The 21655-nt window shown below is 49.8% G+C and overlaps 1 protein-coding gene across 2 annotated transcripts in view; it reads left to right on the top strand.

Annotated features, from left to right (window-relative positions):
• Nucleotides 1-19894, top strand: part of OTUD7A (OTU deubiquitinase 7A) — a 286462-nt gene extending 266568 nt beyond the window's left edge. For both annotated transcript variants that reach the window (XM_012764622.2, XM_012764624.3), the window contains 3 exons: nucleotides 7051-7165; nucleotides 7338-7422; nucleotides 9957-19894. In XM_012764622.2, coding sequence (XP_012620076.2) covers nucleotides 7051-7165; nucleotides 7338-7422; nucleotides 9957-11408 — 1652 coding nt within the window. In that variant the 3' untranslated portion in view covers nucleotides 11409-19894. The remainder of the gene's footprint in view (nucleotides 1-7050; nucleotides 7166-7337; nucleotides 7423-9956) is intronic.
• Nucleotides 19895-21655: the final 1761 nt, after the last annotated feature.

The following is a 21655-nucleotide window of genomic DNA, read 5'->3' as shown; positions in this document are numbered from 1 at the left end:
GCTAGGACTACAGGCATGCGCCACCATGCCCGGCTAATTTTTTGTGTATATATTTTTAGTTGGTCAATTAATTTCTTTCTATTTTTAGTAGAGACAGGGTCTCACTCAGGCTGGTTTCGAACTCCTGACCTCGAGCAATCCGCCCGCCTCTGCCTCCCAGATTACAGGCATGAGCCACCACGCCCAGCCACCACGCCCATTTCATTCTTGAAATGATTCTTGAAATGAAAAATTTCTAGAGATGTGAGAACAGATTAGTGGTGGCCGGGGATTAAGAACAGGGAAAGGGTAGTGGAGGGAGGTGGGTGCTTATAAAAGGGAAGCATAAGGGACCCTTATGGTGATGTGACTGTTGTGTGTCTTAAGTGAGGTTGTTACATAAGTCTACACATGTGATAAAATTGCATAGCACTCTATACACACATACACACAGATGAGTATATGTAAAACTGCTGTCGGCTGAATACAATTAGCAGATCAAAGCCAATATCCTGGTTGTGATATTGTACTATATAGTGAGACGACGTTACCACTGAGGGGGGTGTGAGATGCGTACCCAGGACCTCTCTGCATTCTGTCTTACTATTGCATGTGAATCTACAACCATCTCACAAGAAAAGGTTCAATGTGCTCCTAGATATCATAAACATGTATTGACTAGCAGGAATATTAATGGGCTAAAATTATTAAAAAGCCTTGTTTATCATTTTTCCTAACTACTTAAAATACAAATTTGGGGGCAGCAATTTGGATAATCCCTTCTTTTTTATTGGTCTTTCCCAAGAACCACCTTTCAGTTTCACTGATTTCTGTCAACTACATTTCTGTTTTTAGTTTTATTGATTTCTGCTCTTATTGTTATTATTTGCTTTGTGTTCAATATGCTATTATTTCTCTAGTTTCTTAAGGCAAAAATTTAGATTACTAATTTGGGACCTTTCTTCTTATCTGATATAAGCATTTTAATGCTATAAATTTCCCCTAAGCACTGCCGTAGCTACATCACATGAATTTGAATGTGTTATATTTCCATTTTCATTCTGTTCAAACTATTTTTTAATTTCCCAGGAGGTGTCCTCTGACTCTTGGATTATTTAGAAGCAGGTTGTTTAAGTTCCAAATATTTTGGGAGTATTTAAATATTTGTTACTGATTTATATGATCTGAGAACAGACTTTTTATGATTTCTATTCTTTTAAATGTGCTAAGATTGGCTAAGCATATGTGTCTAGCTTGTTCCATATGCACTTGAAAAGAATGTGTATTCTGCTCTTCTTGAGTTCTATAAATGTCAATTAGCTCAAGTTCTCTGATAGTGAAGCTCAGGTCTTCTGTGTTCCTTCCTGATTCCTGCCTACTTGCCCTGCCAATTATTGAAAGAAAAGTGATGAAATTTCCAACTGTAATACATTTTTCTATTTCTCTTTTCATTTTTGTTAGTATTTGCTCCATATACTTTGAAGCAGTGATGTTAGGAACATGCATGTGTATGGGATTATTACGTTTTCTTGGAGAATTAACCCCTTTATCATTAGAATGTTCCTCATTTTTGGTGGTAACAGCACTAATTCTAGAGTGAACTTTATATGTTATTAGTATGGTTACTCTAGCTTTCTTTTTATTAGTAAGTATCTTTTAACCTATCTATGTCTTTATATCTATAATGGGGTTCTTTAGGCAGTACATACTTGAGTTTGCTTTTTAATCCAATCTGATAATTTATCTTTTAATTAATATGTTCTGAGCATTTACATTTAATAGTATTAATGATATGGTTGGATTAAAATTCGCCATTTTTTTTTTTTTTTTTTTGAGACAGAGTCTCACTCTGTTGCCCGGGCTAGAGTGCCTTGGTGTCAGCCTAGCTCACAGCAACCTCAAACTCCTGGGCTCATGCAATCCTTCTGCCTCAGCCTCCCAAGTAGCTGAGACTACAGGCATGCACCACCATGCCTGGCTAATTTTTTCTATATATATTTTTGGTTGGCCAATTATTTCTTTCTATTTATAGTAGAGACAGGGGTCTCACTCTTGCTCAGGCTGGTTTTGAACTTCTGACCTTGAGTGATCCTCCTGCCTCCACCTCCCAGAGTGCTAGGATTACAGGCATGAGCCACCACACCCAGCCTAAAATTTACCATCTTGCTAGCTCTTTTCTATTAATATTTGTTCTATCAGTTCTTCGTTTTTGTTTCTCTTTTAATGTCTTATTTTGGATTAATTGGGCTTTTTAGTGCTTCCACTTTATCTCCACTATTGACTTATTATATCTCTATTTTTAATGGTTAGTGGTTTCCTAACCACTGAGGTTTACAATAAACATGTTTAATTAATGATTCTATTTTCAAGTAATATTATTCTACTTCATGTGTCGTGGAAGGATATTATGACCATGTGCTCCCAATCCCTGCATCTCATCCTCTGTGTATTATCAGACATTGCATTATTACATCTGCTATAAACACAAAATGCACTGCTGCTGTCTTTGCTATAGACAGTCAGTCAGCTCTCAGAGCAATTAAAAGGAAGAAAAATGAATTATATTTTCACCTTCATTGATTCCATTTCCATCACTCTTCATTGTGTAAATCCCAAGTTTCTACTGGCAGCATATACCTGAATACCTGAAGAATTTCCATTAACGTTTCCTGTAGTACAGGTCCCCAGGCAATGAATTTGCTCACTTTTGTTTGAAAAAGTCTTTATGTCTCCTTCATGTTTTGGAGGTATACTTGCTGAGTACAGAATTCTAGATTAGCAGTTGTTTCTTTCAGCACTTTAGAAATGTCAGTCCATCATCTTTTGGCTTACCTGTTTTATCCTGAAAAGTCTGCCATAATTCTTATCTTTGTTTCTCTATATATATTTCTTTTTTCCCCCTTTGGCTGCCTTCAAAATTTTCTTTTTGTCTTTGCTTTTTAGAAGTTTTAAGATGTAATGAATAGTAATCTTTTTGTTGCTGTTATTTTTCCTCCCTGGTGTTCTCTAAGCTTATTGGGTCTGTGGTGGTGTTTGTCATTAACATTGGAAAATTCTCAGCCATTATTTCTTTAAATATTCCTTTTGTCTTGATCGCTCTCTTTTCTCCTTCTAGGATTACCTTTACACAGAACTTAGGCTATTTGATATTACCCCCTCGCTCTTAGTGCTCTGTTCTGTTTCCCAGCACCTTTTTTCTCTTTGTGTTTCAGTTTGTGTAATTTCTATGGCCTATCTTGATGTCCACATGGTTCTTTTCTCAGCTGTGTAAAGTCTACTGACCAGCCTCTCAGAGTCACTCTTCACTATTATTATTGTGGGCTTTTTTTTTTTTTCATGTCTAGCATTTTCATTTATAGATTTCTTCTCTCTGCTGAAATTAACTAGAGAGTTTAACTTATGGATCAGTTTAAAGTTCCTTGTCTGATAGTTTCAACACCTGTGTCATATCTGAGTCTTACTCTGTCAGCTGCTTTGTCTCTTATCAATGTGTAGGGTTTTTTGTCTTTTCTTGTTCCTCATAGTTTTTGGTCGAAAGCCAAAGCCAAATTTCTTGAGTAGGACAATAAAGATTAAGGTATATCACTTTTATTCTGGAAAGAGGCATGCCTTTCTTTTTTCTAGATCTTTAGAGTTTGGTTCGAATCAGTCTACCAGGACAGCTGGGGGAGGTCACTCCTGTGCCCAGATGCAGGGACACAGGCCCTGCCTAAGACAGAGGCTTAATTGGAGTAACAGAGAACATCGCCCATAGTGCACCCAGTGTTTGTTGCCACCTACCCTCTGCAATCTAAGCTTTGTTCCTTAGTGGAGATAGGAGGGAAAGATCTGTGGCGGACACTTTCTCAGCGTTCTTGCCAATCTTTTGGGGGAACACTAGGTTAGGTCCTGTGGAGAAGAGATTGCAAATGCATGTGAATTTCCTTTATATCTTCAGCCTCCAGGTCTCTATATTATTACACTAGCCAATACTCTTCCTTTACCAATTTAACAATTTTAGCTGAATTCTTCTTACTGGTGTCCAGCTTAGTCAACCCCTCTTAAGCTCCTGTCTGTCTCTCCTTGTAGGCACCTGTCTTTCCTTAGATGTGGGATTAATTGGTTCCCCATAACTTCAGCTCACTGGGGGGTTAAAGATAAGTTGTGAAGTTGCCTGACTTCTTGTTGCAATGGTGGAACAAAGCTCTTCCAAGTTTTCACGTCCCAAACTGAAACCAGAAATCTCCATCCTTTTTTGGAGAAGAAGTACTCAAAATATGTCCAGGCTAGTGTGAGATGGTATCTGTATGCTTTCTGGCTAAAAGACAGAAGAGAATGTTTTCAAAACAAACAAACAAACAGAAAACAACAGCAAATAACCCTACCTTTCCAGGCTTATTTTGAAAAGCGTTTGCTGTTCTTGGTACGTGCCACCAGAGGGCAACCTGCCACATGACTCCCCGTCTCACTGGGTGAGGCCAGGTTCCCAGTAGGGAGATGTCAGTGTGCACAGCAACAGGCAGAGCAACTGATGCTCCCCAGGAGGGCCTGTTTCCGCAGCCTCCCTGGCCTGTACTCTCCCCGGGCTCTCTGAGCCCTGAAGCCACAGCCCTTATCACAGGCCGCAGCTGATGCTCTGCAGAGAAGATGCCTCCCTCCTAGCCCTGGGTATCTCCTGTCGGAAGCAGGCACGTCCTCAGAGCCTCTGTCAGTGCCTGGCCTTCACCCCACCAAGACCAAGGCTGAGAGCCTGCCAGGACCCTTCTGTGTGGGCAGGCACTAGCGCCTTCAGGAGCATTCCAACTGCACACACAAGCCGTGGGCAGCCCAGGGGTCGGTTCCGGCCCAGCTGTGGAAGGCAGGAGTTCCCAGGAGCCCCACTGCAGGGAGGTGAGGGTGACAGGACTGTGGTGTTGTCCTAGCCTGGGGAGTTTATCTGAAACAAATAAATCACAGTCACAGTGGCTTAACACAATAGAAGTTTGGTCCCCCATGCAAATAAAGTCTCAAACAGGTGTTCCTGATTGGCAGGCAGCTCTTCTCCAAGTGGGATCGGGAGGCCACTCCCGCCATCTGGCAGTGCCACAGTCTTCTGCAGGTGCTGCACGTGGAGGAGGGGCGCGGGGGAGAGCGCCGCCTCTGCCTCACCACATCACCCAGCACCTCCCACGTCGCTTCTGCGCATAGCCTATGGGTGCAGTTCGGCACCTGTTCCCTCCTAAATGCTGGGGTGCTGGGGAATGTGGTCAGAGCTGGGCAGATGTTTTCCAGTGGCTACTCTATCCTGGGAAGGGGGTGGACAGCCAGACCTAAAATGCCCAAGTTGCACCCACAGGAACTACTTCAAACAGATTATTGTTGCTCTAGAACAATATTTTCCAAATCTGCCTGATCTTAAGAACCACAGGGATGCTATTTAAATGGTACTTTCCCTGGACACTCTGGTTTGGCCCCTGTGTGCATGGGGGCCGGGGACCCCAAGGAGCTGCACTAAGCTGACAGGTCTGCTTAACAGTGTCGATGGGGAGAGCCTCTGCCACCACCCGCCCCGCTGGTGGGAAACCAGGCTAACCCCGTCTGGGTGGTGACTCATGGAACTATGGGACAAGCTGCTGGGCATTACCCAAGGGAGGCCTGTCCCTGAGCCAGTCCTGCAGCCCTCCCTGGGTGTGTCCACCCTGCAGCTCAGCCCTGGGAAGGCGGCCGCGTCACGGCAAAACCCAGCAGGCTGCAGCCCAAGCAGGCGGAGCCGCCCCTGACCACCCAAACCAGAGCACTGTGCTGCCCAGTCCGAAGCCAGATTAAATGAAAACCCTTGAGCCAGTCGTTGGTCAGCAAAGCTGTGTTTCCCTTATATGGGGTGGGGCATTGAGGGGAGCAAGAGGAGGAATTATTCCCGCTCATGTTTTCTCTAGCAACACTGGAGGGCAGCATTGAGTCAATTTTCCAGTTTCTTAGCAGAAAATCAATGGTATCCAGTCTTAGCTTTTTATTCTTGCCTTTTCCTTCTTGCCACGGCACCCTGTGCTCCAGCAAAGGCATGCAGCAGCTGGCCAGAGGCCCTGGCTGTGCTTCTCTGCTGCGGTGTGATTCCTATGAATGGGGCTTGCAGGAAAGCCAAGTGGAAGCCAGCGAGGAGGCTGCTGCTTCTTAGAAGGCAGAACTGGGGGTGCCATCTCCCTACCTCTTCCTGCTCATCCCTGACAAGGCCCTTAGGAGGAGTCGGTCGTGTCACTAGGGACCCCTCTTCACAGGGTCCTGCAGCAGCTCAGAAGCTTTTGGCAGATCCCAAACAAACCTGCAGACACACCCCTCCGCCCCACCCCTTCTGGGATGGGCCGTGATTTCCCACGGGTGGTATGTTTCACTCAAGAGGTTTCCTGGGGAATCAGTCCCTCTGAGAAATGACTGGCCAGTCGCTCCTCACCTACTGCAGTTGCCACCTACACGTGACCTCATCAAAAGGCTCCCTTACTCCACCCTAGAAAGCCTTCCCCACTACTGCCTTTTGCCTGCTGTTTACCGTTTGGGGGCTTATCACTACCTGACATATGAGGTGTTTGCCATATGTGTCCCCAGCACAGACAGCTCCCTGTGGGCAGGAGTGGGCAGGTCCCTGGGTCCTGGGTCCTAGGTACTGACACAGACTTGCTGCAAGAAATCACAAACCAGCAGAGGTCAGCAACACCTTGCTCACCTGACCTGCACACTCACCCTCCTCTGGCATGAGGTGAGGTGGCCTCACAAAGTGCACCCAGCCTGCCTGGGTCCTTCCTCAGAAATAACAGAACAGCAATAGCTTTTTCCTATCCTGATGCCCAGTGGGCTATCTGCCATTGGACTGAGCTAAAGAGACACAGAATCCAGGTGATGCCTCTAACTGCTCTTCAATGTCCACATTAACTATGACATTTTTAAAAAGTATCAATAGTGGTTTTGAAACCTATGGTCTTAACCTCCTGCTGGCACAGATATTCTGCATGAATTTCCATTCAGTTACTTATTGCCCAGACACCTGGCTTCGGAGTCCCCTTCGTGGCTGCCCTGGGGATAGCTGGGGCTCCCAGCATGGCTCTCTCTTTTCTGTTCCAGCTGTGATCCCCCTGACGGATTCTGAGCACAAGCTGCTGCCTCTGCACTTTGCAGTGGACCCTGGCAAGGACTGGGAGTGGGGGAAAGACGACAATGATAACGCCCGGCTGGCCCAGTAAGACCCTCCTCTGCACCCCTCAGCACCATTTAGGGAGGGCTGCCACTGGGGCTTTCTGGGGCAGAGCTAGACCCCTTTGCTCCTCCTGGGACAGCTGGCATGCAGGCAGATGGGGTGCACCCGAGGGCCAACCTAGGGCCTGGTTCACTAGGTGTTCTTCTTTTACCAGCCTCATCCTGTCACTAGAAGCGAAGCTGAACCTTCTGCACAGCTACATGAATGTGACATGGATCCGGATCCCCTCCGAGACCCGGGTAAGCCTGGTGTACACTGGGACTGGACCTGGTGGCCGGGCTAAGGCCACTTAGCTCCAGCCTAGCCCAGGGTGCATCCTCCCGAAGGCTCCCAAAAGCTTGCCCAGCCCCAGCTGCGTCTGCAGCCTGGGAGCCCCTCACCCACTGTCCTAGCTGTCCCAGCCACACATGGGACAACCTGGCTCTGGCTTGAAGTAACTCAGATTGGACATGGTATGTGTGTGCACACAGATGTAGGCGTGTGTGCATGCAAGCACACACTCCAGCTAGGAGATTTTTTTTGTCCCCATTTTCTGAAGGAGAGGAATAAACACACCCACTCAGAAAATAAACCATAGGCAAGTCACAACACAAATCTATCTCTACGGAGATCGGAACATGATGTGCTGCAGCAGAGCAGAATTAATTATAAACTGTGTGGGTCCTCGGAAACGCCAGGGAACCGAAAGTGCGATTCCTCAGCGCCCCCTCTTCCTCCCGGCCCGGAGGCGGCGCAGTGGTGGGTAGAGCTGGCAGGGCGGAGAGGACAGGGCCCACAGCCCCCCAGAAGGCTACCTGCCCCTCCCCCCTGGAGGGTTGGTGCTGCCCCTACTTGCAGATGCCGAGAGGGATTCATTTTAAGCATCTGACTGATTGATGTTTTAGTAATCTCTACCAGGGAAAAGGATTTGTAAAAAATTGCTTGTAAATAATCGGTCCTCCCCAGACGTCGGTTTACTTAGGCATAAAGTGGGGCTCACAGGAATTGTAAAGGGAGTGGCGTGAGTAGCGCAAGTCCCCCCATGCCTGGCACAGTCCGTGCCACGCAGAGAGCGCTCAGACTTCAGCCTTTACCTGGACTTCAGCCTCGCAGGGCTCCATGAGGCAGGAACTGGTACCCCATTTTTTTGATGGTGTAAGTGACAGCCAGTGGGGGGCAGGGTCTGAGTCCTGCCTTTCAAAGGCGTGGAGTATGCCAGTGGTGCTGTGGATGTTCTTTCTGAGCCCCTGTGTGGGGTGTGACAGCAGCAGCTACAGGTCTAGAATCAGAAGGCTCTTGCACTGAAAAGGGCTCTGCCCTGCAATGAGCAGGGCCCCTGGCCAGGCCTTGGTGGCCTCCAGGTCAGACGCAGGGCTCTCAGCAGACAACCCGGGCAAGGGTCTTCCAGCTGCAGGGCTCACAGCCTGAGCTCCTCACTGACTGCGCTCCCAGCCGGCACCGCCTAGCACCAGGCACACCTCCCTTCCCGGGCCCAGCCCTGCCCTGCGTTTCTGCCCTTTGGTGTCTCTCGCACACCAGTCAGACCTTTCCCTCCTCCCAAAGCCAGGGGAGAAGGGGAAAGAAGGAATTTCAGAATGGGAGGTGCTGAGGGCCAGTTCTGCCCACCTTTACTTCTAGGTAAACCTACCTGGTGGCAGGAAGGTCACTGTCTCTTAAACCGCTTGGTAGGGGTTGACAAAAAGTCTGTGGGAGGGGCAGTGGGCCTTCTCCCAGGCCCCTCCCCTGGAGGCGAGAGTTCAGGCATGTCTAGTTCCTGCCACACCCAGCCGTAACAACAGGGGGCCCTGCCCTTTGCCCAGTGACACTCCCTTGGAATTCTCTCCTCACCCAGGAAGATCCTCCACAAAGCAGCAGTAGGTGCTGCCTGTCCTCTGTATCCTGCCACCTCCCTTCTCAGGCTCCCTGCCTGCCCCAGATGTGGGTCCTGGCTACATTCTCATATGTTCTTTCCCTCCTCTGACTGGCTGGTCCCGATCAGTGGGTCTCATCCAAGGTGTGCACAGAGATGATCCCTCCCCACTGTCCCTCCACCCCACCCCATATCCCTGCAGAACTTTTCTGGGAATAGGAACATCTTTTCTGCTGAGCCTAGGCCTATTTCAGAATCCTTCTCAATTTAGCACTCTGCATTGCCAAACTGAGAAAGGAACCCTAAGGTGATCTGTCATCACTGAATCAAGGGGGTGCTTGTTCCAAGACCCAGTGGATGAGGTTGTGAGGGCAAGGTTTCTGTCCCCTGCCCAGAGTGAGTAGCTGAGTGAGACATCTCTGTAGGAGAGCCACTTTTGTGAAAGGTGTCCTCCCCATCTGAAAGCCTCCACATTTACAGAGAGGCCAGCCAAGGACCTGTGTCTGGTCAAGCAGGCAGTGGCACCAGGGTCTGGGCCTGGGAATTCTCTCTTAAGTTGGCCGAGACCACGGGTTGCAAAGCCAGGTGAGTTACCCGCACCCTGCCCCACTCCCCCACGCCGGGTTCTAGGCTTACAGGTATTCGAGTTCACCAGAGAGAGAGAGAGAGTGCACGCAGGTTGGAGTCCTGACCCAGCCTTCCACAAACCCCTCCAGGTCCGCTTTTCATTACTGCGGGAGACCGGAGCTCACTCCCGTCTGCTCATTCGCCTTAAGCATCCCCATCCCAGCCAGTCTCGTCGTCACCAGAGCAGCAGCCACGGCAGGGACGGCGAGGCTCCAGCAGGGTCTGTCTTCCTGGCCCGTGCAGGGACAGCTCTTCTCTAAACCGCCTTCCTTCCCTGCCCTCCTTCTCTCCCCACAGGCGCCCCTGGCGCAGCCGGAGTCCCCGACGGCCTCCGCGGGGGAGGACGTGCAGTCCCTGGCCGACTCGCTGGACTCGGACCGCGACTCGGTGTGCAGCAACTCCAATAGCAATAATGGCAAGAACGGCAAGGACAAGGAGAAGGAGAAGCAGCGCAAGGAGAAGGACAAGACCCGCGCGGACTCCGTGGCCAACAAGCTGGGCAGCTTCAGCAAGACGCTGGGCATCAAGCTAAAGAAAAACATGGGCGGCCTCAGCGGCCTGGTGCATGGCAAAATGGGCCGCACCAACTCCGCCAACGGCAAGAACGGGGACTCTGCGGAGCGCGGCAAGGAGAAGAAGGCCAAGTCTCGCAAGGGCAGCAAGGAGGAGTCTGGCGCGTCGGCGAGCACGTCGCCGTCGGAGAAGACCACGCCGTCGCCCACGGACAAAGCGGCGGGCGCGTCGCCGGCCGAGAAGGGCAGCGGGCCACGGAGCGACGCCTGGAAGTACAGCACGGACGTGAAGCTGAGCCTCAACATCCTGCGCGCCGCCATGCAGGGCGAGCGCAAGTTCATCTTCGCCGGCCTGCTGCTCACCAGCCACCGGCACCAGTTCCACGAGGAGATGATCGGCTACTACCTGACGAGCGCGCAGGAACGCTTCAGCGCCGAGCAGGAGCAGCGGCGCCGCGACGCCGCCACCGCAGCCGCCGCTGCTGCCGCCGCCGCCGCCTCCACGGCCAAGCGGCCGCCGCGCAGGCCAGAGGCGGAGAGCGCACCGGGTCCCGAGCGCGCCTCGCCGGGCCCGCCGGCCGGGCAGCCCACGCAGCTGGTGCTCAAGTTCAAGGAGCGCCCGAGCCCCGGGCCCGCGGCGGGCGCACGGGCGGCGCGGGCGGCAGCAGGTGGCGTGGCCTCCCCGAGCTCCGGCGGGGGCGCACGGCGCGCGGGCGCCAGCGGACAGACCCCCGGCCGCAGTCCCCCAGCGCCGGCGCGCCAGAGTGTCATCCACGTGCAGGCGGCGGGTGCGCGGGACGAGGTGTGCGCTCCGGCCGTGGGCGCGCTGCGGCCGTGCGCCACGTACCCGCAGCAGAACCGCTCGCTGTCGTCGCAGAGCTACAGCCCGGCGCGCGCCGCAGCCCTGCGCACGGTCAACACGGTGGAGTCGCTGGCGCGCGCTATCCCCGGCGCCCTGCCGGGTGCGGCCGGGGCCGCGGGCACGGCCGAGCACAAGTCGCAGACCTACACCAACGGCTTCGTCGCCGCGCGCGACGGCCTGGAGTTCGCCGACGCCGACGCGCCCGCCACGCGCTCGAACGGTGAGTGCGGCCGCAGCGGCCCGGGGCCGGCGCAGCGGCGCTGCCAGCGCGAGAACTGTGCGTTCTACGGGCGCGCCGAGACCGAGCACTACTGCTCGTACTGCTACCGCGAGGAGCTGCGGCGGCGGCGCGAGGCGCGCGGGGCCCGGCCCTGAGCGCGTGGCGCGGCGACAAGGTTTTCCCTGAAGGATTTCTTTTCCATTCTGTCGGTGTCTTTTTTAACATGCCCTGGTCAACCGAAAGGCCGGCGCCTCTTCTGTCAGTGCTGTGTACGTGTTTGGTCAAACGTTCCTAATGGTGCCTGAACCTACACTGACGCCACTCAGGTAGTAGATGGATAGGAAACAAGTCATACTGTTGGAAGTGGGTGTGCTAGCCTAGCATCTGCCTCGTACCTGTGGAAACTCAATAGCCATTGCAAGAGTATTTTTGTTCCTCAATAAGAGAAATAAAGAAATTCACAGCCCTTTGTTTTTAGAAGGGAGTGTTTTACATGCTTTTTTTTTTCCTAATCTAGCGACTGACCTCTTCCAGGTAGCGGTCACTTGTGTACGGTTGGTACCACCCCGGATGTAGGAGCGAACGCGCACCTGGGACTGGTGGAGGCCCCTGTGCGGGCTCCCACCTGCTTCCAGTCCCGGGTCGTTGGAGGGCAAGCACCTTGCCACCTGCTGGCGCTCTGGTGGTCACTGTGGCCCTTTAGAAATACACGACTCCATTTCATAAGCAAAACCTCCTCCCCAGCCCCCAGCTCTAGCAACATTCACACTGCCATCCACGCCGCGGGCGTCAGTAGAGAGGGCATCGGACAACCTACCTCGCAGGGCGCAGTGAGGTATAGCGATCGCTCCTGGTGCCGGTACCAGGCAGCTCAGGTGACAGGAGCTTTCCAAAGACACCTTGGGTCCAAAAAGCAAAGTTCTGCACTCACAATTTGGATTTGCCCACGTATGAGCAAATAGGACAGCCTGCTCACATTTCTCCTTTGAAGACACTTCCACTGTGGATTGTCGCTGGAGGGCTCCTAGGAGGTGACCATCGGTGCCCCAGGAGAGAGGCAAGGAATTGACCCTTTGGTCACTGTGTAAGTCCCCACTTGGCTGTGCCTCTTTCCAAAGAGAAGAGGCTGAGGAAAGCCAGGAAGGAAGCCACCCCTCCACACACACACACACACACACACACACACATACACCTGCATCTATCTGGGTTCAGCCAGGTAAAGGGACTCACTGGGACCGGCCCCCTCCCCAGGACAGGATGACCCTGTCCCTGGCTTCCTAACACATTGAGGGAGCAGCCTGATCCCTGAGCAGTCCCTTTTTTGGTGCCTCCTACATTTCTTGAGGAAAAAAAAATGTGTCCTTAGCTACCCTGTTCTGAGCAGCAATATGCAGCCTCTTCCTTCCAAGATTACCTCTGGAGAATACCATTCTTGGCCAAGGATGCTGAGGAGCTAAACCTGCCTCACTGAGGAGCAGTCTTGTTCCCGAGAATTGCGGATAAGCTGGGTAAAATGCTCACTAACAAAGAACACTTTAAAACTTGTGAGAGCCTTAGAATAGCCTCTGATAATCCTGAGAAAGGAAGTGCCCAGCTTTGCTGTGAGTGGGTCCTCAGAAAATGCAGGAGGTAGACCATCTCTTCGTCGGGGCCAGCTTCTCCTCCAGAAAGGATGCTTTTTTCCCGACTAAAGAGCAGCAAAAGCAAAAAAAAAAAAAAGAGAGAGAATTTTTTTACTTGTTTGAAGAATTATAATAAAATAGAGTATCTCCTGTAATTTCTTTTTGTTTTTAATTATTCCACAGCATGTGGCGTTTTCAGTAATTTATTCAAGTTTTGCATAAATGGTTCCTTAAATCAAAATTATTTATTAAATAGAACCTTTAAGAAGTTTTTTGAACGTTTTACTTTTCCTGCTGAACAGTATTTTCAATGTGTGGTGTTTACTGTATTAACATCCACGTCCCTAATAGTGCTGGGGTTTCTTTTGTTACTCAAAAAAAAAAAAAAAAAAAGTGGTTTTTAAAAAAATCTCTCATCGAGAGGGGTCTGTGGCAGCTTTTTGGACTGATTCTTCATGTCACGCGAAACAGCTGCTTTGCTGTCCAAAGCTGTGGGGTCACAGAAGGTTTTGCTTCAGGCGCAAACACCGGCTACTCCTCATCCTCCTCTCTCTCTGAGGTTGAGACACCCAACCTTAAAAATGCTTAAATGTGCATTCAGAAACCAAACCCATGTGTACAAGAAGCCAGCAAGGCATAAAGTCGGCTCATGTTTGGTCCGTTTGTTTTTTTTTCATATTGTTAAAACAGCCAACCAGAAATTTCCAAAACTGGCTATGCAAATCTTTTCTCTTTCTCGTGCTCTCTGCCAAGTTTTAAAAAAAAAAAGAAAAGAGAAGAAAAAGGCAAACAAAATAAAAATGGCCCATTGTAATAAAGAAAAACCTTTTTTAACCCGGCAGAGAAATATGTATGTATTATCAAAAAATGGGGACCTAGTCTGTCCTTCGATTTCCAAGTTACCTCCACCCCACTGGCATCTGATGACAGGTGTGGCCTGAATAAGGGCCTGCGATACAGCCCCTGGCTGCACGGTGGGCCCCAGCTTCTCAGCGTGATCACGAGGCAGGCTAGCCACTGCCTGTCGGCGCCTGCTCCAGGCTGACACGTTACCACCCGGCCCATATCATTTAAGAATAGCCATTTCCTTTTGTGAGAGATCTGGATCCATCCTTCCTCTAAACAGTATTTAAAACTGCAAAAGGGAGACAGCCTATGGTTACATTAAATGTACTAGTCCTGTGCACCAGTAGCATGCTCCATGTTCAGAACTCTCTAGACCTGGTCCCTGGCCAGACACCAAATTAGTTCATCAGGCTGAACAAGAACTATTAGAAACTGCGTTGGTTACATGTGGTCCAAGGGGTTCCCTCATATTTTATGACTTGGGGACCCTTTGTGGGGCAGGAACAAAGAAGGAAGAGGGTGAGCCCCTCCAGGGCACAGGGCCCTGCAGCCTCCGAGGACCTGCCTGTGAGTGGCCTTCCCCATCTGATCTGGCCAGACTTCCCTTGCTGGGAAGAACAGATGTCTCTAAGTGACCACAAGTTTCCAGAAGGACCCCAGATACTTCTAAACCCCTGTGGAGGTTATTTCAGAAATTTACTTCACATTTCCTGCACATAGAGTTACCTGGGTAAATGATTTTTTTAAAAAAAATAATAATATATTGTTGAGGGAAGGTGTTTTGCAGTGTATTCTGTTTGTAGATTTTATGCTGTGTTATGTTAACATTTTACAAGCCAAGTTTAAACTGTACTATAGAAATTATTTTTATATTATTTTCAGAACATGCCACAGAGCAATATTTTGCACCCTTTATTGTCACAGGGTTGTCCCTTGGAAGGGTAACTTGAGGTGGGAAAGGGCTCCATCATGGGCTCTTGGGATTTAAATGCTTTTTGCTGTCTGTTCAAATACCCTCAGAAAGTGGGAATGTATAAATGTCTCTTTTTTTTAATTGAAAGCTTGATTTTCTTTTTTCTGTTCACAGATTTTGGTACTGCACCTTTCCTCTTAAATGAATACTTTATACTCACTAAGTTACTGTGGACTTTTTCTTACCTGTTACCACCCAGTGGCATTTGAATCTATTACCTTACGAATTAAATGTTGTCCCAAATGATTTTCTTTATTAATTCCAGTAGCTTCCTGTCAAGAATTGGGCGGCTTGAGATAACAAGACTCTCCATGCCCCCGGGCGCACACCTCAGGGTGTGGAAATGGTCCAGTCAGTGCCCGCTGTGTCCCTGGGGAGGGTCATGGGTACATAGTCCCCCTCCCTTAGTGTCCAGAAGCCTATTTTGCAAACTACTTTGCAAAAATAAACTTAACCTAGCAAAATATATTTCATATTAGTTAAGAAAAAAAAGGGCTGTACCTATCAGTGGTGGGAAATGTGTGCAAGAAAAGAAAAAAAAAAAAAAAAAAAGACTTTGCCAAACCCGTGTGTGTAGTTCTATTCTTTGTGAGTCTTTTTGTTTACTAAGAGACCTAGAGTAAAAGCCGAAGGCATCTACTGCATGTTTGGGGTTTCTTTGGTGTGGACTTTGCAAATTAAGTTCCTCCCGTATTCTTTTCTTTCTCTTTCCTTTCACTGCTTGTAATAGGAAGAAAACCTGTTTCCATAGCTGAGTGGGCCCTGCCTTGTCACACGGACCTCCCTGCTCTGGCCTCAGCCTCGCTGGGCTGCTCTGGCTGAGAGTCTGGTTCTGTTGTCACCTGAAGGCAGGTACACCACACGAAGGTCCTGGTGATGACTGGCACACCGGGTGCCAGGGAGCAGGCAGCCCCTTCCAAAAAGCCTTAAAGTGGTGGCTCTCTGGAGTTCTCTGGGCACCACCTTCCCATCTACTCCTGACTCTAAAACTCTTTCCCACTCCAGCTGGCCTGTTTGGGCGTGGCGGTCCAGGGACCAGGGACTGGACAGGCAGGGACCAGGCACTCAGCTTGGTTCTTGTTTCATCAAGTCCATCCCACTGCTCATGTCCACTCGGCAGTGCTGGGTCCCTTGGCTCAGAGCACTTTTCTGCCAGTGCTGCCTTGCTGGCATGAGGGCAGGGCCAGGGGGCGGGCTCAGGGTAGTTCGTCCAGAGCAGCCAGCGCACACAAAGGTAAGGGCCCCCCACACTCAGCCAGGAGGCCCCCACTGCACTTCCAGGGCGGACCGTTCTGCAAGCCTTTCATGACATCTCTAAGGCAGTGTGCCAAGTGGTCTGTTAGCAGTTACACAGGTCGCTTCTTTCTCCAAAGACCTGTTCTTCTCCCCACTACACTCCCGGCAGAGAAGAGCAAGGGAGATGCCTTGCATGGACCCCTCAGGAACAACAGGTATGTGCAGTCTGTGCAGCATGAGCTGAAAACACACAAAACACAGGAACAGCACAGAAGCCATTATCTCCAAACCATGCTAGGAATATTACTGTTTCTGTCTATGTTGCCAAATAATTTGTTGAAATTTGCATTTGTACTATTTCAGTCTTGAAGAAAAAGGGGCCCCGCCAACCCTCATTATGTATATACAAAATGATGTACATTGCTTATATCTTTTTATTCCTCCCAGAGAGTATCTCAATGATATATTAAATATATATATACATATTACATGAAATTTGTTAGTTTATTATAAGATGAGGAGTAACAGTTGGTTTTAAAAATAAATATAGGTTGAATCTACTCAAGACCAAAGCAACCTGTTAATTTAAGAACAAGTTAGTGAAACCAGCTGTTTCAGAATATATCTACACACACCAGAGGAATACTTAAATGAAGAAACAGCCTCCCATCACAGAGTAAAAGCCAGGTCTTGCAAAGACCACTCCCATGTCAGTAGTTCTCATGCCAACTGCTCTGCCCAGGGAAGTGGGCCTTTCTGAGATCTCTAGTCACCAGGCACCCTCCTGCCTCAAGGCCTTTGCACGTGCCATTCCTTCTACCCAGAACATTCTTCCCCCAGAGAGCCACCTGGTTCACCCCTCACTACCTACTAGTCTTTGCTCCAATGTTACTTTTCAATGAGGCCTTCCTGACTTCTGTGTTTAAAAGGACAACATCCCACCTTCCCTACCCACCTCTCTGTGCATCTTCCTCTTATCACTATCTGCGTGCAACATAGGTTAATTATTCATTTATTTGTTTATGTTATGCCCCCCTCCCAGCCCCCATAGAATGCACGCTCCATGTGGGCAGGGATCTTTGTATGTCTTGCTCACTGCTGTATCCCAGTGCCTACGACAGTGCCCGATGTAGATATCAGGCACTGGATGAATATTTGTTGAAGAAACATTTCCTAATGGCATCAGTAATTTGTCAGCTATTAAGAGGCCAGAAAATGTCCGTTCTAGCCTTCATCAAATCTAGATTCTACTACTGTCCCTGCTTGTGAGAACTCCAGCCGATCGAGTGGCCTGGCTCCTTCTCCAGCCTCAGGCACAAGATGGCTGGATACAGCAGTGAGCTGAGGCACCTGGCGGCGTCGGTGGCTTCTGTCTCTGAACACCTGCCCTGTGGCCAGCCCTCCCTCACAGATGAGAGGCTCAGCTGTCTGCAGGGGACACTCTGGAACCAGCTGATGGAAACGGTTTCCTACAGGGTAGCTCTCGTGGTCGGGTGTGCTGCGCTGGGCTGTCACGCCCCTCCATGAGGTCACTGTGAACCATTCTGGAGAATCCTTTGCATTTGGTCCTTAGGTGTCTCCTGGTCCTTTATAGTCAAACACGGGTGGCAGCGGATGGCCCAGCCCAGGAAAAGGAGTCCATCTGACCAGTAGAAGGACTCATTCTCGAGCCACCAAAGCAGAGCTGCAGAGGAAGAGGAGCTCAGCATAAAACACTAGCCAGGGCAGGGGTGGGTCACTGTGTGGACAAACTTAGAAGCAGCAGGGTCAGAGAGCCAAGATCCCTTTTGGTCACGGGTGGATGTGCACAGGAGGATCAGAGCCTTGACACTGCAGAGCCAAACCACACACACCTCCTTGGGCCGGGCCCCAGAGCCCTGGCCCTCCAGCCACGGCAGGGGGCTTCACCCTCAGGGGAGGCAAGGGTCCTCCCCTGAACTTCCTGCCCTTGCTGGACGGTTTTCACAACTACCTAACCTTGGTGTTTACTTCTAGGTCCTTTGGCCAAATGCGTTTTCCTCTAAGAGTTGTTGGCAAAATACTGTTACCTGCTGTTTATAGGACCTTTGTCCTCCTGTGGCCTGGTTAAAAAGCTTTGTCCTTCTTAATCCTCCGTGGTTTTTGCTGTCACCTCTCTCGATGCCGTATTTTGGGGTCCCTCAGAGAGCCCCTTTGCCACCATCCAGCAGGCAGAGAGTGAGCCCACACATGTGTGTCTCCATGTTGGAATTGTCAAATACACAGTGTCCCTTTCATTGCCACCCAAACACACTGGAGGCGTGCTGCTGCCGGCACTCAGGAAGGGAGTGTGCGCTTTCCGAGGGGCCTGTCCCCTTGGCCCACACACACCATTCTCCGTGGCAGGCACCCACCTGCCTGGTTTGGAATGATGATTTGGCAGGTGGGAGTGGGGCCACTTGTCTCCACTGGCTTATGACCAAAACTAGTAAACTCACCATGAGCACGCGTTGGAGATCAGCTGTGGCTCTAACCCTGGTACACGCAGAGGCAAAGCCCACCTCTGACAAAGCCGGGCAGCGGCTTGTCTTCCTGGGGCCCCGTGGGAAACGCTGGACTCTTAGTCATACAAATGAAGGTGCGGTTGGGGCAGGGGCAGGCTTGCCGGAGTCCACGGGACTAAGCTCCTTAGTGGCCGGTCACTGCCTCATCTGCGGAGTATGAAGTCCATTCACTCTCATCTTTGATACATTGGTCTCATTCCAACTGGGGATCATTTCGGTTAGTTGCAACAAGGACCATCCTCCCTTTGTGTCTGCCCATTCGTTTAGATGTGCTTTTGGCCTAAGGAAGTCAGTGAATGTTGCTCCTCCTTTTTTTTTTTTTTGTTTTTTGGTCTTTTTGACTGATTTTTGGATGAAATACATTGTTTTGTTTCTCTCATTTATTTGATTACCATGGACAAAGGAAAACACTGAGGCAAAAATGGGTCATAAATCACATTACTTTGGCCAAGTTGTGCAGAACCCTTTTCTACCTACAAGTGTTCATTCTGATTCCATGCAAATATTCTTTTCTATCTGGTCCATTCTGGAGAAGAAACCCGTTGTGGGAGCTGTCTTCGGTGGTTGGGTTACTTTGTAAAGTATTAAAGCACTAAACCAATTTTTGCAATATGTAGTAAATCTTGCTTTCATTTTGGAAAACTTCCAGTAATGACTACTGCACTTTTTATAGAACAACTGTATTTAATTTCTTTCTTTTATGAAAGATTATTTCAAGTAAAAAATAGCTCTGTAATCCGTGTGACACGGCTTCTCCATTACTGACACAGAGAGAAGCTTTGATGCCTACTCAATAAAATTAACATGTTTGTAAAACATGGGTTGGTCCAATTATTTTCCCACTCACTCCTGGGTTCTTGGTAAAATACCATCCAAGAAAAGCTTTATGGCTAAGAGGAAGAGGATTCTTTCTGGCATGCATCCACACTAGTTCAAAAATATAAATAAATAAAAGTGTTTTTCTAGCCAGATGAGATGCAAACCTAGTTATCACAGTTTCATTCATATGAGAAGAATAATGGTTTCTCTCCTTTCTAAAATGGCCATGACATGTTCTATCTGGATGAAAACTGAATGGAGTGTTCTCAACATGTGTCTGCCAGAGGTTGCAACCGTAAGCAAGAGGACAGCAGCTGGGCGCAGAACGGAGGAGGAGGATTCTGTCATGAATCTTTCTCGTGCATGCTCTTCTGTGGAGGAGGGACACTGCATCTGTAAAAGAAAGGACGGGGCCATGCTCATGGATCGAGCACCCGCATTGAGTGGCAGGGACAGTGACAGAGATAGTGACAGATGACAGGGCCTCGGGCACTGAATGGCCACAATAGGGGCGAGGCAGTGGAATTCAATCCATGTGGCAACCCTGTGAGTCAGATATAAAAACCCCCATCTGTAGACAAGAAAAGTAAGGTTTGGCGAGGTGAGTTGTGAAGCCAAGATTGTAGCTCGGGAGCCCCTGACACAGGGCCTGTGCTCCCAGGTGCAGAGCACACTGCAGGATTCTGCCATCCCGAGGAACACGCAAGGCTCACGCTCCGGGGGAAGGTCACACACGAGACTTCATCTCGCTTGGGGGACGGGTGGGGTGGGGACAGTGGACTGGCACAGCTGGGAGAAGGGGAGGGAAGAAGCTCGGCTGGCCTGTGGGATTTGCTGGGGCAGTGGCCTCCACGCCCTCCTGCGATCACATTAGGGCCACTAAGACACCATGCATTTCTGCCCCTGATGTTCCATACAAGGAAATAGGAGACTGCTCCGCATTCTTTCAGGACAGGCAGGGAATCCCACATGGAAGGCAAGTTCCCCATTTGAAGCTTTGAGGGGTGTTTAGAGGACTGTGCAGGATGGTGGCAGGACCCTGGGTTGGGAAACGGAAAATCTTACCCCAAAATTGACCTTGAGAAAGACACCTGCCGCCTCCAGGCCCAGTTTCTATTGTGTACCATGAGGGACTCCAGGGAAGGCTCTCGAAGTTCCCCACCCAGTCAAGGAATCTGTGTATCATTCAGAAGAACAGAAGTCACCCCAGCTATTTTAACAGAGAGAATTCAGTCTTGGGAACTGGCCAGGCAGCTCCTGGAAGACTAAAAATCACTAAAGGAGACACAGAGGCCACACAGAGAGACCCTGCGGGAAGTGGCTCCATCACAGGCGCGGGGCAGAGCAGAGAGGCCGGGTTGTGAAAAGACACAAGCCGAGAGGGCGGGCTCCGCAGAGCGGGGCTCAGACCTCTGGAAAGGGAGCTCTGCCCCGCCTGCTCGGGCCTCAGGAGCCCAGAGGATGAGGCTCGCAGAGCTGGGCTCGGCAGGCAGGGTGCTGGTGTCTCTGAGCCGGGCACGATGTGGCAGTTTCCTCCACGAGGGGGAAAAACAAGCTGCAGCTGGCAAGGGAAGAACTGTTGCTAAGACGACGTTGATAGAAACTGGAAGCAAAAGGGAACAGTAAGTCCCCTGTACATGTCTCAATCGACCTACATACACATGCTTGTATGTGCACACATACATGTATGTATGCATGCATGTATGTACATGTATGTGTGTGTGCACACATACGCTGAGCAAGGAGGAGAAGAGGCCTCTCTGCTGCAGCCCCCATGGAGCTGGGACTGGCCGTGGCCATGCCTGATATTCATAATGTTCTTCTTCCACAGCCATTTTGTGTTTCTTTTCCTCTCAGCCAGACGCCGGCTCCTTGGGGCTCTTTACCGGATGGGTAATCCAAACTTTCAATCCTGACGGTTCTCAGTCCCCACAAGTCCTTTCTGTTGGATTCTGCAGTTCACCATTTACTTTACTTATATATTTTTTGAGACAAGGTCTCACTCCGTCGCCCCAGCTGGAGTGCAGTGGCATCATCATAGCTCACTGTAACCTCAAACTCCTGGGCTCCAGCGATCCTCCTGCCTCAGCCTCCCAAGTAGTCGGTACTATAGGTGCACACCAATGCACCCAGCCTACATTATATTAATGTTTGGAGGTGGACATAATTAAAGGCACCCCAGAGAGTCCTCTGGATTTCAGACATCATCCCTGCAAGCCCCACTGTGTAACAGCAACTCAATTTTTCCTTGGTAAAAGGTTCAGTCACGCAGCCAGTAAACAACCTTTCCTGTCTTGATTCAGTAGCTCGAGAAGCCCAAAATGGTCGAGCTTCAGCTTCCAATTCAGCAAAATCACTGTGCTGCCTATTGGAAGCTCTTCCTT

This window comes from Microcebus murinus, chromosome 7, assembly GCF_040939455.1.
Source record: "Microcebus murinus isolate Inina chromosome 7, M.murinus_Inina_mat1.0, whole genome shotgun sequence".
Lineage (NCBI taxonomy): Eukaryota > Metazoa > Chordata > Mammalia > Primates > Cheirogaleidae > Microcebus > Microcebus murinus.
This window is presented reverse-complemented; position numbering and strand designations above follow the sequence as displayed.